This window comes from Filicampus tigris, chromosome 14 (assembly GCF_054856515.1).
Source record: "Filicampus tigris isolate MCC_2025a chromosome 14, RoL_Ftig_1.0, whole genome shotgun sequence".
Taxonomy (NCBI): Eukaryota; Metazoa; Chordata; class Actinopteri; order Syngnathiformes; family Syngnathidae; genus Filicampus; species Filicampus tigris.
In genome coordinates this window covers 14,245,721-14,263,856 of record NC_141230.1, presented here as the reverse complement: position 1 = coordinate 14,263,856, position 18,136 = coordinate 14,245,721, and the positions used below count along the sequence as shown (strand labels likewise).

Sequence of the window (18,136 nt, the reverse complement as noted above, 5' to 3'; positions counted from 1 at the left end):
TTGTTCTACTATTTCTTTTCCTTCTTCAATTTCTTCTTCTACTTTCTTTTGGCGGTTGGCAAATTATTTAGTTGCATTACCACCACCTTCATTAACATGCGGCATCCACTACAACAAGGATTTACTATTTACAGCAGAAACAGGTGCAATAACCGACCAGGATTCCACCTTTGACCACAATGCGACACGGGATTCCAGTTTGGGTAAGCCACTTTACAAAGACTTTAAAGAAGCATGGAATATCTTTTTGGTGCAAATATGGTCTTGACTATCTTTACCATGTATATTGTATAATATAATGGAACAATTGGATTATGAAATGGAATATGAATTCTTATTTAGGACATGTATTCTACAGTCATATACCTTTTAAAGGTAACCCGCATGCTATTGTTGCATGCTAGCAACCAACTTAACCACGCTCTCTTTTCTCTAAAATGGCTAATACCAAATGTTAGATTACTACGAGGCATGTTCAGCCTCAAACTGAACTTACCTGTAACCTCCTCCACTAGCAGTTCCACGGGTCATCGTGTCGTACCTCAGCCCCCGAAGCGGTGGTGTGGGTGATGGGGGCACATCCTGTCGCAAGGGTCCTCTCTGCTGGGAGCTGAGGGCACAAACATGCAGTGAGCATGTGCTGTTAAGAGAATGCAAGGACAGCGCTAGTAGTATCAATCTTATGGGGGAACGCCAGTTAGTGGTGGCTAAATATGGAACATACAGTCACAAAGTGTGTCGGAAATGTTGTAGGACTGCTGTCACAAAAGATGTATTTCAACCCCAAATGACAAACTATGAGTTTTTTCTTGTAATCAACCTGAAATGTCTTCATGTTCATATCCTCTGTAGCAATGATCAGAATGAGCGACGAAGCCCGTGAGACCAGACTTGCTTGGGAGAATTGTCACTGGTGATGAGTCATGGATCTTCGAGTACGCCCTGGAGAGAATAGACAGAGCCTTCAAAGGAAGAGTCTGACTTCACCAAGGCCAAAGACAGCAAAGCAGATGATGAGAATATCACCACACTGGAGCAACCTGTGATTTTTTTCCCCCGCTTTCACTAGCTCATTAGGGTCATCAAGGGGACCACTCTGTGACGCCATGGGTGACATCAAGATGGTTGTGACAATGGACCTGAGGAGAATCCCGGAAGAATCCTTCCAGTAGTGCATGATGACATAACAGAAAAGGCTGGGAAAGTGTGTTATATACTTCAGAGTGATTATTCTGAAATAGAACGAGCTGTAGTTTGGGCAGGAAATATGTCTTTTGTGACAGCAGTCATGGAACCTTTCTGACAAACCTTGTGTGAATCGAGTAAGGAGGACCATGAGCTAAGAAGCAACTGTTGCATTCAATTACCTTGGGTGGGGGTAAAAACCAGAGTCAACTCCCCGAGGGTCCCCTGGCCGTGAGTAAGGCTGGCTAGGGGGGTAGTTGGAGAATGATGGAGGGGACTGCAAGTTGGGGTTAGGGTAGGACGGGGCCTTGGGGTAACCTTGCGGAGCCTTGGGAGCGCTCATGTAATGACCTGACCAGGGATGCATGGTGTACTCAGCTGGATCCAATGGACCTCGTCTGGAAAAGGGAACGTGACAAATGAGCGAAGAGGACAACACCAACTTATCATTTAACACGTGGGTAGTTCATTTTTTCAGGAAACGATTGTGTTGCACTGCAACCCACGCAGGGTAAAACATTGATTAACATGATACCGATTCTAATACTGCATTTTTTGCTTTTACTTATTAGTTCATCGCTCATTAAGGGATGTTGAGAACTTCAGAAGCATATACTTTATAACACAAGTAAACATTTCTTTAAAAAAAAAAAAAAAAGTAGCAAGATCATTGACCTTCACCATTATCAGTCAAAGTTACAACTGAATGTTCCTCGAAAGACAATGGGGAAAATTCACCACATCAACTAATCGATTACATGTTGTTAGTCTCACAGGTGCTTGTATTTTGCAGTTTGTTACAAAAGCTCTGATAAATTTTCTCCTTAATGTGTATTTTTCACCGTTTTTTGCCATATAACGCTCATTGTGCGTCATATTAGCCAGTTCTGGACTGTTTTCAGCGATTTTGAGCCGTGACATTCTTTGGCAGAGAATATCAGTGCTTAATGTGTGCACCTTCGCTGCAGCCTGTTTACAACAGCTCCAATGCTTTTACCCTTTTTGTGTCATGTTTGCACTATTTTAGCATTTTGCTGAGCAGAGAATGATGACGGTGTTGGACTACAATGCCTCTAATGTAAAGTAAGCACTTGTATAAATTAATGAGAAAATTCTTTATTTCATTTTTATTTTATTTTGAATATTGTCATTTATGTTAGCACTTTGTTATAGCTGTGCTTGTTGTTAAAGTGCTCTAGAAATAAAGCTGAGTTGAGTCACTTATGAACTTCTGTTTCCTAGCCAATAAGGTATTTACTAATCCCGTCCCTTCCCAGAACTGACTTCATTTCTCCTTTACATCACAAACTAGTCGAGACTGAATCAACAGTATCTTTGTCAGTGTCAGCCAAGTAGTACACTCACGGTTACCTCAATTATTCCAATATATGATAAATATTAAGCGGTTCCACTGTGTTTGTTTTGGACTGGTTCAAGAAGCTATTGACCGGTAGAAACACACAATACATACAATGGTCACACAAGTAAAATGACAATTTTAAGTCACCTCCGGCTCAGTTATCCCTGCCACAAAAATGACAGTTGTTGTAATGTGGTAGGCCCTGGTAATCAGTATTAATGGCTTGGGCCCGGAAGAAATTAAGTCCCGTACACAGAAATGTCCGCCACATATATAACATTATGGGGTATTCCATTACATCACTTCATCTTCCTACATGTGTCTCTCAACTCAATTTAGTTAAGACATTTTGGGGATTGTATAGTTGTGAGCTGTGCTTGTTCATTGACTAACTTATTTTGTCATAGTTTTTCTTTCAGAACCAAATCTCAACTCTCAAAATAAGTGCCACAGAAACACATCACAGTATAATTTCACATTGTTGAATAGGCGCCATCGTGCGGGTCTTTAAAAACTCCAACCAATCAAAGAACGATTCAAATGCAGATTTGGTAATAATCATGAAACATTTTACCAGGTTCCAGGTTCCTTTTTTTAGTGGATCACAGTGGAAGCAACCATCTCACCAACATGTCTCCAATGTCTGCTGAAAAGCCCATTCACAGTTAAAGGCCAATCAGTTTATAGTACTACCAAATGTTTGTTTTTTAGAGCTTTATGACTTTTGACAGCAGCTATGGCAGACTGCTCTCTTGAAAGTAAACCTGTATTCATATCAGTCAGCCAGTCTGTCACCTACTGTTTGGCCTGACCATGATGATGTCACTAAGGCAGAGATAAGAGCAGTGCGTAGGGCAAGGAGTATAGGCAGCTGTACAACTGCATTATATTCCAGCAACGGCGCACATACTGTACTGTCTGGGAGCTGCATGCATAAAAACAAACTGTCGCAGCAAACATGAGGATCACACACATCCTACTGAGATCAGGACACATCCTACTGAGAGCACAACGCAAAACAATATTTTGCTATGTTTTTACCACAAATGTCAATCGGTTTAAAATTCGGTATTTCTTACGAATATGACAATTAAATGATCTCATAAGTGTGTGTTTCTTATATGTATGTAGAATGAAAAACAAAAAATAGAAATACATTTGCAGAAGTTGCTTGCATATTTCTTAAATAAGTTATAGAATTTCACAGACAGCAAGAGACTTAATAGTAATAATAATAATAAAACCTAAGTAGCTGTTGCCGTCTTATGAAAGTGGCCATATTGGTAATGGAGTGGAAATCCAGTTAGAATCTGTGGGGAATCAACTGTAAATCCAGTAGCAAGTTTGGAATTCTCCCACCAGGAACCAAGTCAGGACTGCACAGCAGCTGGGGATTATGGGGTAATAATGAGAGTGGAAGCCATTACCGGCTGGTATTTACAAGCACATGCGTGCATTCAAGCACATACACACACAACGGTTGCCGTATGAGAAGTAAAACAGCAGAGTCAATGTACATAAAAAAAACCCTCCAATTAAACTTTCCACGTCACACCCTCCAACCTAAAATCTGTGAATGGCGTGCGTGTAAGAAGTTATAGAGGACGACATCCAGAGTTACCAGTGTTTTAACAATCATAAAAATCACAGTGGCGAGTGGTGTTCAACCTGGGCTGACTATCCGTCAGTCAGTCTTCACACGTACGGGAATTAATTGAGCCTCCTCAAAAAGTCAAATCTCCTTACCTTTGTAGCACCTTTCCTTAACCTCTGTGGAAGACGTCATCGGCGTGTATTGCTGACGTACGTATCCAAGCATACCTTCTTTGAGCGTCTTTACATAGTCTGTCAACATTGTCCGTAGCCTGTTGCTTTAAATATTACATTTGTAAAAGATTATGGATAAAATCATTTAGTAAAGATTGGTCAAGAGTAACATTCACTAAAGGTGGGTTGTATCAAGGAAAGTTTGCTCAACAGTTTTTCTATTCGAACCTTTCCTCCAAGTACTTCTGTGTATTCTTGCTCAGATAGAAGGGGAACACAGAACCTAAAAGTGGGTTCTGTACAAACAACTGGGCCATATTTGAACTTTTTCTCTCCCTTGCGATTGAGATCAGCACATCTTGTCAGAAGTCTCTGACAGATTATCTGATCAATTATCCTGTGGTGCGGGAGTGATTTTTCCTTCCGAATCCGCTCAAAAACAACAAGATCAACAATTGTATTGTTGATCAATATTTTTGCTGGCAAATCCTTATGTGTGTGCTCAACACGACACCTGATATTTGTGCTCTTGCTGGACACAACTAGAGGAGCAACTGTTTGTGTTGAGTGTTTTTATGCATACCAAAAATCATTCACCGCAATAAAATGGCAAAGAGAAGTGTTTGGATCTGCAATGTAGAGATAAGATAAGCTAACATTTAGCATAGGTTCTTCAAGCACTTTTTTTTTTCCTTCGCATTATCCTACAGTCCGGATGACCTATGGCACAATAGTGCCTCTCACAGGTCAGTGTTTGTACTACGACTGTGCGAGGAAATTGGTTTTCCTGAACGTCGAAAAGTTTTCAACAAAATTTGTTCAGTCATTTTTTTTTTTGTTTAGTTATCAAAGACGTATACAAAAGCAGCAAGTACCAAAACTACATATGGAGGTGGGGGAGACATTGGTCAAAGAGCTGAAGGGATAATTGGTAATACAGCTCGCTAAGCCGTGGACTCAGACAGTGTTTTGCAGTAACGTGAGACTTTCTACTTTTTGGGGATTTCAGGTTTGCGATGGATTTGAGAGTAAACACTGGAGTTGTTCTATAACCTCAGAACCAACCTCTCACTCACACACACACACTTTCACTTACTCTTGTAAAAGTGCTGTACGCAGCTGTTACCTCCATGTAAACACATGGGTGATCTCACACATGCACAAACATCAATCTTCTCAAACTCTCTTCCACCAAACACACATACGTTTAAGGAAGGCAGCCACAAAGAAAATGGAGTGACTTGATTAAAAAAGAAACAACAGCTATAGAACAATGCATCAAAATGAGTAAAGAGAAGGAAAAAGATGAGACGGTAGAGGTTGGAGAGCAAGAAAATTGAGTGTGAATGAGAGGGAGCTAAAGAGTAAAACTCCCCACCCCCCCAAAAAAAAAGAAGCAATGGTAAAAGAAAATGCTTTTGCTCTTCTCATGTTATTTCTTGTAATAAAGATGGCTCCTGTGATATAATATCACAGCAGTTCACTTTGCTAATGCGGCACTCTAGTGTTTTAATCCCACAGGCAGCACAGTCCAAATAACATGGCGATAAAAATCTACTTTGTGTTATCTATTGCTCATCTCTGCTACATTTAGTATAACATAAATCCTTTTTACGGTGCATGCTGTGATGGTACTAGAGAAAAACTATGCACACACAGAATGCAACATAAAGTCATTCAAAGTGTTTTTTCCAAAACGCACTGGGCAGGCAAGATCGCAGAAAGAAGCGGCTTCCAGTATGATTGGCAGTTGCCTTTGTTGACTAAACTAAACCACACTAAGCCGCCGTATGAAAACCTTGGCCAGGTATGGAATTAGGAATCTTGGACCGTGTGTGAGTTGCGACAAAACCTAATCTCACTGAATGAAAAAAACATTACGGGTGGCACCTGAAGCAGCAGAGATAGGCAGAAGCCAAATAAGACATAAAGCTATTTTGCTACTAAGTGATTGCACACTGAGTGTGTGTGTGTGTGTGTGATTGGGTGTCAGAGATGGTTTCTTGTTAGTTCAGCTGCCAGGGAGATTTGTGTTGGTGCTTTGGTGCTGGAGGCCCTTAAACCTGCCTTGATCCCTGACCTCACCAAGTCACGCGATACTCCATTAGCTCCTAACTAACACTTATATGGTTCAAAGTCTAGAGGATATTATCAAGAAGGAATTAGGAGCTCTACCAAATTGCAAAGAAATAAAAGGATAAACATGAGCAAAGACCAACAAACATTTGGTTGAGGTGACTTCAACAATAATTCACAAGTTTCCATCCATTAAGAATAGCACCATGGTGTTTCATTACTATATGCTGCTGGCATCTTCTGTATATGTAAGTTACTGTTTCTTTGTTAGAGCCCAAGCACCAGGTGGTGCGAAAAAGCCCTCTTGGAAATTGATTTTGAATATTATTGTTGCTTTGTCAACTTAATCCACTTTTTGGGGCCCCAACATGGCATCAAACTCACCATTGTCTAAAAGCGTGTGTATTCTGGTGAATATGAATGTATTTTAGGGGACCTGAACACCACCCCCAAAAACTCATGTGGCACGTCGTGGAACGTTGCATTTTTATTTCCCCAAACAACAGTTTCAAGATCAACACTTAAGTTGGAGGACATCTATGGGACGCACAAAAAAAGCTGCAGTCGGCACCGTTTAAAATCAGAGGCGGACCGGCCTATAGGAGGGTACTAAGCCCCCGGAAAAAAGGTGAATGACGGACGACGGAAGGGTAACCACGCTGCAGACAGATGACGAATAACGGACGCTCAATTTTTAGTAAAATGCCCAGCTCTGCTAGTCAGGACTGATGTAAACTCTGTTTTTTTTTATTTGCAAAAGTTATATGTGCTCCAAAAGAGTGCCATCCATGCATTTACACAAGACAATCTGAGTTGAGACGACAACACAACAATGGATTTATTGACAAAAGGTCACACAGAGGAATATGGAAAATGACGGCAAGATGTGCCAGACAGATGAACTCGAGAGATTCGTTTCAGTAAGTTTCTTTTGTTTCGACAATGATCTTCCTATTTTTGTGAAGAGATCATTCTCTTACCGTGCTGACAGATTAGTTTTAAAATGAGGGGAAAAAAAGGAAATGGAAATGCTTGTGTGGAAGATTTTTTTAACCCGTGTGGAGAGGGAAAAATGAAAACTAAAAAATGCAATGAAAAAGCACCTAAATAAAAACTGAGCAAATACAGCTGGAGAAAGTTGGAACAAAGACAAAAATCCGGCCATACTGAAGGTCACCATGCTCAGACGGTCAATTGAAGTTTAAATGTGAAAAAGAAAAAAAAAACACTTGAAGGGCCTTCTACCTGTCTTTGCCAATAAAGGTCTTTCAAACATGATTAATTCTCAAAGAAATAATGAATCACAAAGTGGCCTGTCCAGGAAACTAACATGATTACGTTTTCCAGTGAATGGAAGAGCGTGCGCATATATAGACACGCTTGCTGGTATCTGGTTTATGTGTATGCACATGTGAGTGTGTGAGGTTGAATGTAAGGGTAAAACTACAAAAAGAATATAGTCCACAGCAAATGAACACAAAATGTATTGGATAAAGGAAAGAAAAGGGAGAAGGACAGGGGACAAACCTATTATAGGAAAGAGCGAGGAAGCGGGAATGAGGACCTTCCAGATGGTAGGGGACTGTTGCCTCGGAAACAGAAGAGGGCAGAACAATGGAGATTTGGAGTGCTGGTTCACAAAACATCATAATACAGCAATGCCAGTTGGAAACCAATTGGTGAAGCTGTGGCCCCCAAAATTATTGATACTAAGGGTAACTAAGTAATACAGATTAAATGAAATGGACAGCTAGAAAGATAATATTGCTAAATTATGTTCCTCACATGTGGCTCTGTCATAGAGATTTGTACTGGAGCAACAAGGTCGGTCAAGTCAGCATGTGGAGAAAAAAATAAATGTCCTTCATTGCACGCAACATAAGGTTTCATTATTCTGAGAAAAAAAGAAAAAAGGAGCTAAATGATAGCCCCGGCATGCTAACATATGACAGTTATTTTTAAGTAGATGTCATGCTAAAAAAAAAAATGAAGTAGATTAGGTTAGCAAAGTATACTCGTACTAGAAAAGTACAGCAACACCTTGCTGTCAAAAACTGTTTCGAGCTGTTTGCTAGTCACTCTTGTGAAATAATATACAATAGCTGTGTGTAGTAACAAAAAGAAAACTGGACGAGCGTGCGGTGGTAGACTACTTTATTCAGCCTCCGTGGCACCAAACAATAACAGTACTGCCTGTCGGTGATTCATACTTTCTTCATGGGTATCACAGGTCGTGCCACTCATTGAGTTAATTGTCACAATTGGTCACATCAAACTCTGACATGAATCGTGTTAAATAAACGTATCAGATACAGTGTGTAATAGTCGTAAAATAATCGTATTCGCTCCACCAATGTGGACCATGTAAGTCCAACGGGTTCAATTGGGTGCATGTGGGCTTGAAAGTATCATACCTAACCACTGAGACACTTTAGTTGGTGACTTCCTGAAACATCATGAGATCTATTACTTGTACCAAGTTTAATGAAACTACCTCAATTATTTCACATCTTGAGCCAATAGTCTCTACTACATGTAATAGTTTCAAGCTGGGACACGTTGCTCAGAGCGTGATAACTTGAGAAAAATTGCTTGTGAAATTACAAAACCGCAAAATAGCACAGCTACAAATTTGGTACATAAAGAAGAGTTTTGGGTGAACAGAGGTTGAGGAAGAACCCTGCCAACCAGGTTCATTACCAGGAGAGATCTTGACATAGACCACAAATGTGTTTATTCTGTTTGCATGGTTCACAGCCAAGACTGTTTCGGATTTGAAGTGAAATGGATAGTACTATACCACCAAGTTTGCCTGTCAATTTTATTGAAAACACAAGCTTACATGCACATTTTAGACGAGCTAACTATTCAACAAATGTTCATTCATCCAACCATCTATCACCCTCATTAAAATGTGTATGGGCTATCTTATCATCTCACAGTATGTGAGTAGACGCATGTTAAGAACTGGTCGTGTTATTACGTTTTTACAATGACTGATCAAGTTTTTTTTTCAACTTTTGGGAAATAATTCTGGCTATGAGAAAAAACATACAAGGCATAGCATAGGTTCATGGGAGGGTCTTTTTAGCATCTCCTACATAGCTAACAAATAACAAGGGTCTTGATGAGTCCAGAGACGCAGAACAAAAAAACTGAGGACAATGGGGTTGCTTATGTACCAGTTGTAAAGTGGTCTGGGAAAATCTCAGGCCTGGTTGGGAGGTCTTGTCGAGAGAGATTGAGAGAGGCAGAAAGAGTGAGGGACATTCCGTTTCCTTTCTCCCCTAAACAGAGGCAAAGAATGTCCTTTTTTAATCCAGAATTTAGAGGGCACGAGGACGAAGTGGTTGAAGAGAATGTGATTTTGCGATGGAAAAAAAGCATAAAATAGAGGTGAATAATGGGAAGACACAACTAAAAGAGACATGCAGGGAAAAGGATACACAAAACAGCATGCGCTTCTCATGAGTAATAATCAAATTATCATTCTAATGAGGAAATGACAGCCTTCCCGGAGACCTGAACGGCATGTCTGACTGGTGAGTTGAATCCAATAAGAGTGATAACAAGGAAAAATGGGACAGGGTGTTTAGCTAATCTAATTGGGTCAAACCTGCATTTCAAACAACCGATTGCTATCAACAACAGAAATCCTCGTTGATAACAATCATAATTTAATAACAAAAAGTTGATATGCTTTGAAAGTCATACACAACTTAAGGCAACACAAAAATAAACATTGACTAAATCGATCAAAACATCTGTAAACATTAAAACATCATTGGCTCCCCTAGGAAAAAAAAACTGTTATTACATTATGTGTCGAAACAAAAGCCACTTTCTTCCTGTGTTTACAGGCAATTGGCACATCAGAGGCACAGAAACTTGAGGCGGGTTTTAGAAAGAACTCGTCAAATCGGGACATGACGTGTCAGAAGTGCACATTCACAGCCGCTGCAGCTTGCCCCGTTAAGATTATTAGATATGTAGAGAGACGTATGTAACATCGATCATGTTTTCACCACAATGGGGCAAGAAGCTAAACTGTCTACTCCAGTTATGCCCGGTAGCGTCGGACACTAGTGGTGAGTAGTAAACTCATTCATGTGGTTAGTGGCTCGGAAAAAAAAAAAAAAAAGAGCAGCAAAACAATAACCTCTGATGTTCATTTGAGAACCACACCAAAATTGTTATGTGCTGTCTGCGTTGTCAACATCACTTCACCCAGCGTGCGCGATAGTCTTTTTGTCAACGCTTGCATTGCTTAAGAGATAAAAAATGGAAATACTCAGGCAACCAACTCCTAGCCTCACCATATCCGACCAAAACTCCACAATAAATTCGGCGAATGATTCCTGGCTGATTTGTATCAATTGAGGAGTCTGCTAAGAAAACAGCTCTTGTGCTCGCTTAAACGAGCGGCTATGCGGTCGTATAGGTTTATCGTTCCCAACCCTAGTAAAAAAATAAAGTGTGTGTGGACATTGTAGAGGGTGGCAAAGGTTGCATGAGCACTACATACAACCTTGAAAACTAAAGATAGCACCGAAGTTAGCAAAAACAACATATCACTTCTCTGAGCTAGCCCACCAATATAGGGGATCCAAGGTTGCCATGGCAATGCCCGAGATCCGACTCTCCTTAATATAAGGGGGTGTAGCAGCGACATGTTTTTAAAGCTCTAATTTTCAGGTAGAATCACCACATGTTGATTTAGCTTCGATGGCTGTTTACAGTTGAAACTGGCTCTCAACAGGGGACTATTGTTCCAGTATAATGTAGCACTGTGAGATAAAAGTGGAGAAGTGTGAGAAACTGGTAAAATACAGATAGAAGGTGCGATGTAGGGGAGGGGAAATGTTGGAGTGGTAGCAGGAAGAAAATGGCAGTGATAAAGACAATACTGGGATCTGGTTCCTCACTTCTCTTCTCCTTTTCTATCCATTCAAACATACAAATCGGTATAGGCTTGCATAATTTGTTTTAAAATGGCCTCAAATTGAAAAAAAAGCCGACGTCATAAGGCGCATCCAATAGGAGAGGGGCCGGAATGATCTCAATGTGCTAACAGCAATAACGCTATCAGTGGAAAAAGTGGAAAAACTCCCTGTTACTTCCAAATGGGCTGCTACCCAAGTGCTTCCAAATATGGGCACGCTTGCAACTGGGACACTGCCGTCCTTGTGTGCCGCCTTGCGTTGCACACCAAGAAAACTAAGTGCAGAATGAAAAGGCCCTAATACTGACAGTGTCCTGTATACACATGAAGAGTTTTCCAACTGACTGGTGTTATTAGTTGTTAGCGCTAAGCTTAACAGACTTTTGTGAGGCGGAGCTACTGTATGTGGTTGTTATAAGTACAAGTGTAATTGTCTTTGTTCTGTTCAGTTTGACAGTATTCTTGAAATGGGAGTGGCAATAAACAGGTTGGCGCCATTTCTTTTGAAGAATTGTTCAGTATCTGCCGAACTGCTGCTTGTTGTGAAGTGAATTACAGGCAAGTTCAGTTAAGGTGAGTTCACTGCCACCAACAGTCACCATGAGCTCATGAGAAAGAGGCACTTACTCAAAAAGGTTAATTTCAGCAGGAAAAAGAAATGAGGTGTCTAAGCATACTATAATTCTTGATCCTTTGGGTACTTTGATGAAAATGTCATGTCATTAAGACACATCTGAATTGTTTCAATTTGTGGGGGAAAAAAAGGCAAAATGAATGCCCTCTAACTTTTGGTGCACAACGGAATACAAATGTGGATCAAAGAACACATTTTCTCCTGTTGCTGTTTCTTCTCGATGGAACTGTCAACTCTGCCAGCCCACAGTGCAAATGGAAATGTCTCATTCATCGTCCACCACACTATCAGCACACGAAATAAGCCGTGACTTCACATAACTTTGCAGAGTTGCTCAAAGCAAGGCAGAATTTATTATCATTACAAAGGTACTAAATGAAAAAGAAAAAGTTCCTCGCCAGAAATCCTCTTGCGCTCAAAATCTTTCCACCTTGGTGGAGGTCAGTGCGCTACCAAGTACTTTTCTAGTCGCTAAAGCATGAGACTGAGACAGTGTCCTGTATGTGTGAGTGTGTGCGTGTCCAATTTCTTGAGACTTTACAAAGCGACAGCTAGACCCCCTAACTATCATCACTGCTCTTGGCCCCATCTGCTAAAGTCATCACCAGCACAGACACTCTGCCTCCGTTTTGCTCACGCACATGCACAGACAAGCACAAACACACACACGCATGGAAGAGGTGTGAAAAAGCCATCCCTCAGCATTTTTCACTGAGATGGGAACCAGACAAAAATGGTCTTATGCTCAGTACTTATGTACTTCTTCCATTTAGTGACTTTCTTTCTCGCATGCTGATAAGCAAACACCAATCTTGTATAAGTTGATACTGGAGTACAAGTACAAGTATTGTAACAGAAAATAACTTCATGGTAGAGTACCTGACATTAAATATACATACTTAGGTAGTACTTAAGTAATTTTCTCACATTGAAAGTAATTAAAATTAAAGTAAAAATATTTTAAAAAGTCAGTGATTAGAGTTTTGATTCTGCATTTATTTAATCTAATGTCATGTTTATGTATTTATCTTACATTAGTTGTATAGTTAAAGACTTGCGTATTGGCTAATAAGCGAAGTTAGCTAGCACGTTAAACTATTATACATATGTCTATGTATGAATATATGTCATATTCTGCCGAACCAAGATCATTATAATTAAAACAAACTTGACATTTTGACATCACTGGATTAACATAAATTAATTTATCCTAGCAGGTTGGATGAGGAATTTTCAATGCTAACATTTCTGTTACTTTATGCAGGCATGAAGCACTTCATCCTGTAGGAAGAGTCTTTAACCCAAGTGCACAAAACCAATTCCTATAAATACACCCACTGGTAGTGTTCATTTACACCACAACAATATGTTGTATTTCCCCCCAAAATAAAAAATGGGGCTTTGACGACATTGCTTCCTCATTGCTTGTCATTTCCTTGTAACTTAGTTTGCTATATTTCTCTGGTGGGTGTCTGAAGCTTTATTTAATGTAGAATAACTTGTCGCTCAGCTCAGACATTTTCAAGTAGCTGGCCCAAGGTTAGCATTAGTAGTGAATCTAAAAATAGCAACAGCCACATAATTGTGTCATGTAATATATTGGCAAGGAAAATACTGCGTAAACAGAACAGTACAGTACTAATATGTCCAATTGCAAATAAATACTGACTTCAACACAGATTCAACACTTTAGAATATATTCCCTAACTGCTTGAAGCTTGTCTTACTGCAGAGAGGGAGCAAAAGAGGGGAGGGCCACGTGTCAAAGAGGTTATCTGACTGGACTCTTCTTTGACAGCAGTAAAAGACCCAAGACATTAGCAAAATAAGTTAGGGAAAATGTATTGCAATAAAAGTTTACATTTTATTTAGAAAATGTAGTAGATTGAATGTGAAATTTGCCATATATAAGTAACGCAGTCAAGTATACATACATGCAAAATCTACTTAAGTGCAGTAACAAAGTGTTCTTACTCCATTACATTACAGAATTGGCAATTTGTGACTATCTTGAGTCTTTGGGGAATGACGAATGTTGTAAGCACTATTCCGTTTTACTCTTTAAATTTACACATTTATAACTTCTATCTTTAGACGAGGGGTGCATTTCAAAAAATGTTTAGTTGGTAGGCCTGGAAGAAAAAAACATGGGAGAGTGACATGACAACGGAGGGGAAAGGAAGGACAATTAATCAAGGGAACAAATGCAGAGAATAAAGGTAATGATGTGAATGTTGAAGGTGAAGGCTTTGAAGTAGCGAGAGACTGCCTTGAAAATTGAGACGTTCAAGGCAGAGTGACTGATGATGCATAGAGAATATAGAATGTCTACAACTGTGTTTCCCATTAAGAGGAACACGTGTAAACGGTGGGTAAGCAGCTGTGGGCCATCACTTGTCCCCAACAAGTGCTAGACAAACTTTTCACTGCAAGTCTGACCTTTAGCCATTTCATGGTCTTACCACAGCACAAAACACAACACAGGGGAAACTGAGAGCACACTGAGATGTAATTTGCATTTGGAATCCACATTGTTGTTCTTTTCGAGCATTCAAAGTTAAATCTTACATTATATTAGAAATCAGTTTCGTGAGTGGCCAAAAAGAGGAAAGTATAACAGTCAAGCATGCAGAAATATTAAGATTCGGAGGTGGCCAAGGATAAGGAACAAAAAGTAAAGAAAAACAAGATTAGTACCTTGGTAGGGAGGCATACTGACGCTCCACCTCTTCATATTGTGGCGCAATTCGATGATCTTTCCCTCTGCCTGGAATCTGCGACAGACAAAGCCACAAAAGTTACGCTTGTTTGTGTGTCTGTTCGTCTCTGTGGATCATTGTTTATAGTTCAATTTGAGCATTTTCAAAAAACAAGCAATAAAAAGGTTTCTTTTTGAGAACCCCCGCTCCCTGTGTCGGTTCCCTGATTGTCCTTGTGTTCTGCCAACCCAAGGCTTGTCTGTGGAATGGGTTTCCAGTGATTTGGTGACACAGTATGTCTGATCCTGTTGCTGGTTAAACAAAAGTATTCCACAGTCTTTGCCTGCTTCATGCTGCTCTTTGCATGCTCTTTATGCTTCCTTCAGCAGCTCCACACACAACACCGAAAGTTTCAATGGGAAAATACTGTTACACTGAAAATAAAACGTATAAATTGCTAACCTAAATATCTAAATGGCAAAATGCATGTATAAAGGTGTGTAATCCACACTCATTAGTTTGTATATTTCTATGTGTGTATGTGTCTGAGTGATAAGGATGTCATTTAGGATTGACAAAGGCTAGTTATTAAGGACTTAGACTTTGCGCCTACATAGGTGGAAAGGGTCTCCTTTCGATGAGGTTGCTTGTGAATATTTCTCTCCAACTCACACATGATTAAAGTCATGTTTCATCTCCAAACTAGAGGGGAAAAAAAATCTCCACCAACTTATTTCTTTTGCTGCCGCAACACTCAGAATGTCTGTGCGATTATCCCGCTCTATTCAGTAGGGATATTCGAGCTTTTGCAGTACTCCTGAAAGACTCCAACTAAACCCGATACATCACAGAACCCAAAACGTACTCTCAGTACAGATCATATGGAAAAGTGCAAATACAACTCCTTTTAATATACTCTCGGGTGAGGGATGTGATTGGACCGCAGTCTGACAATAACTTCCTCTTAAGTACACATCCTTTTTACCAGCACTTCTCATGCCAAACAAAACCAAAATGTGAGTGTATAGCTTGTTTACGCACAGTGGAATAAAGAATAATATTAGCATCAAATCCAAGAAAACACAACAATGGGATTGGCGAAGTGCTTGCGCGTGTCCTAAGCGAGGGGGAAGACAAAGGACTGAAGGTTTTTATAGAAAACTAGGTTCTTCTCCCTTCGACTCACGGTAATATTGTCAACATAAAAAGGTCTGAGCGTGAGATATCACACGCATCCTCTTCACTTTGTATTCAAGGGAATGATGCCAGGAGGGATATAAAGCACATTTTCTGGCCCCGCTTTCTTTTGAACACCTGTCTTTATAGCTCTAATATCTCAGGTAGACAGACGTGGGATATTAGCGGGGCACAGATATGTGGGGTGAATGAATGAAAGGGTATTAGATGGAGAAGAAAGGAGAAAAGAGAGATTGCATGAATGAGAAGTAAATGAGCCAGAGCAGTTGAAATACATCGAAGGGATATAATGAAGCCACTGAGCGAGGAGGCGGTGGGAGGAAAGACATGAGAGGTGGATTATAAAAGGAGGGAGAGAATTGGGTGAAGACAGGCCTGACGGCGTGGCGAGGTGATGGGAACATTAACAATATGATTTAAACAAGATAGCTCAAGGGGTGAGAAAATAGGAAAGGTTGGGTGACTACAACATCCAACAAAAAGGTGAAGGTAGTGAATGCACAGGATCAGGAGAAAAAAGTGAAAACAAACCACAGACAAAGTCAGGTCAAGACAGGAGAGAAAAGGTTTGACTGGAAGGTCTTAAAAGAATAAAGCAGCTAATAGTCTGTGCATGTCAAGACATCCCGCAGAAACACTCACAATGGTTTCGTGGCAATGTCAATTCTATCCAACTAGTAATTGATTTTAGATTACAATCTGATCTGCATTTAACCATGTTAATAGGTCAGGCCCGACTAGATAAATACTGCAGTGATTAACTTTGAATACATCCAAGAATTTGTCTCAGTTTACTCCAAGCGATTTAACACTAACTAATATATTGAGTTATAGTGTCTCATTCTTAAATAATGCCAAGTGGGCAAACAAACCTGTGTTTCAGAAGGCTTATACTGTTGGCCTCTATAGCCAGCAACTAACAAGACTGATGAAAGTAATAAAATTGGGTTATATGTGTTACCAAAACACCGGAGGGATAACGGTAAAGCACCATCCTTACGCACAACCTGAATGAGGCTGACAAAAATCTAACAACTCAAGGGATTGGGACCAAACATTTGCGTAGCTTTTATGTCCTCATATACTGAAAATAATGATTTCTAAATTTGACACGCCACAGAGATGAGTGTCGTTAACAACTGCCAAATTTGAATGATTAAAAATGTCAGAAACGTCTATAAAACGAGACTTAAAATCTTTATTTAAAAAAAAAAACAACAAAAATGAAATAATAGGGATGGGACGAGATCTCGTGCTACGAGATCTGTTTTCTTTTGACGGTGTTTTGGAGTCCGGGTGAATATAGCAGATGTCCTAAAAGGAGTTGTCACCGAATGGGAACCTCCGAGGCTAAATCACGGAGTCGCTGTTGTGACCGACAACGCTCGCAACATGGATGTGGCAATACGTGAGGCTGGCTTTGAGTCACACATTAAGTGTTTATCGTGCAGTCAATGAACGCAACGCTAGTGCAGCTGGTCCAAAGTTGGCCGCGTATCATGTTTGCTTAGACGTGTCAAGCGTACAGTTTCTTTTTTTCACCGATGCTCAACAGCAGCAGCACTTTTGACATTTAAATAAAGACAGCTCGAGCTGTCCGCGCACAAACTAATTATGGACGTAATCATGCGCTAGAACAACTCTTTGGACATGATAGCCCGCGATCTAGAGCAACGGGGTGCCGTATCTGCAGCTCTGAGGAGCATAGAGCTACGACGAGTTGCAGAAATCTTGACACAGACGCAGTGACATTCCTCTTGTTGAAGATCGACTGAGAAACAAGTTGAACTCTATAATACAATACAATTTTATTGATATAGCGCATTTCATAACAGCTACAGCTGTAACAAAGCACTTTAAAAACAATACAATAAAAAAACCAAGAAGAGGCAGTGATACATCTATGAATAAATATATCAATAAATATTATTAACAAATATATAAAATATAAATAAATAAAGCCAATAAATTAACATAAAACACTATATACAATTCAGTTACTGCCCCACGAGCACAGTTGGATATTGTCAAAGTATTCAGTAAGAGGAAAGATCTCATCTTTAGCTGTTATTGCAGCAATATTTGAGAGCATGTAACGAAAGTGACTCCTGTTTAAATTTGCACTTGGGAGCTAGATGATTAATTTTCTTGCAGTCTGGTCGACAAAAAACATTTTGGAAACTGAAAAAATTACACTAGGTATTTTTTTATATGCAAAATATAGCAAAAATCTGGTCTCGTCCTCGCGGACTGAATCTCGTGAGACATTTCGTCTC

General features: G+C 39.9%; 1 protein-coding gene across 2 annotated transcripts in view; it reads right to left on the bottom strand.

The window, feature by feature from the left end:
- Positions 1 to 18,136, bottom strand: part of LOC147136472 (partitioning defective 3 homolog B-like) — a 125,086-nt gene that overhangs the window by 3,381 nt on the left and 103,569 nt on the right. For both annotated transcript variants that reach the window (XM_086052186.1, XM_086052187.1), the window contains exons 24-26: positions 14,662 to 14,738; positions 1,368 to 1,583; positions 497 to 610 (exon numbers count right to left, since the gene is read on the bottom strand). In XM_086052186.1, coding sequence (XP_085908312.1) covers positions 497 to 610; positions 1,368 to 1,583; positions 14,662 to 14,738 — 407 coding nt within the window. The remainder of the gene's footprint in view (positions 1 to 496; positions 611 to 1,367; positions 1,584 to 14,661; positions 14,739 to 18,136) is intronic.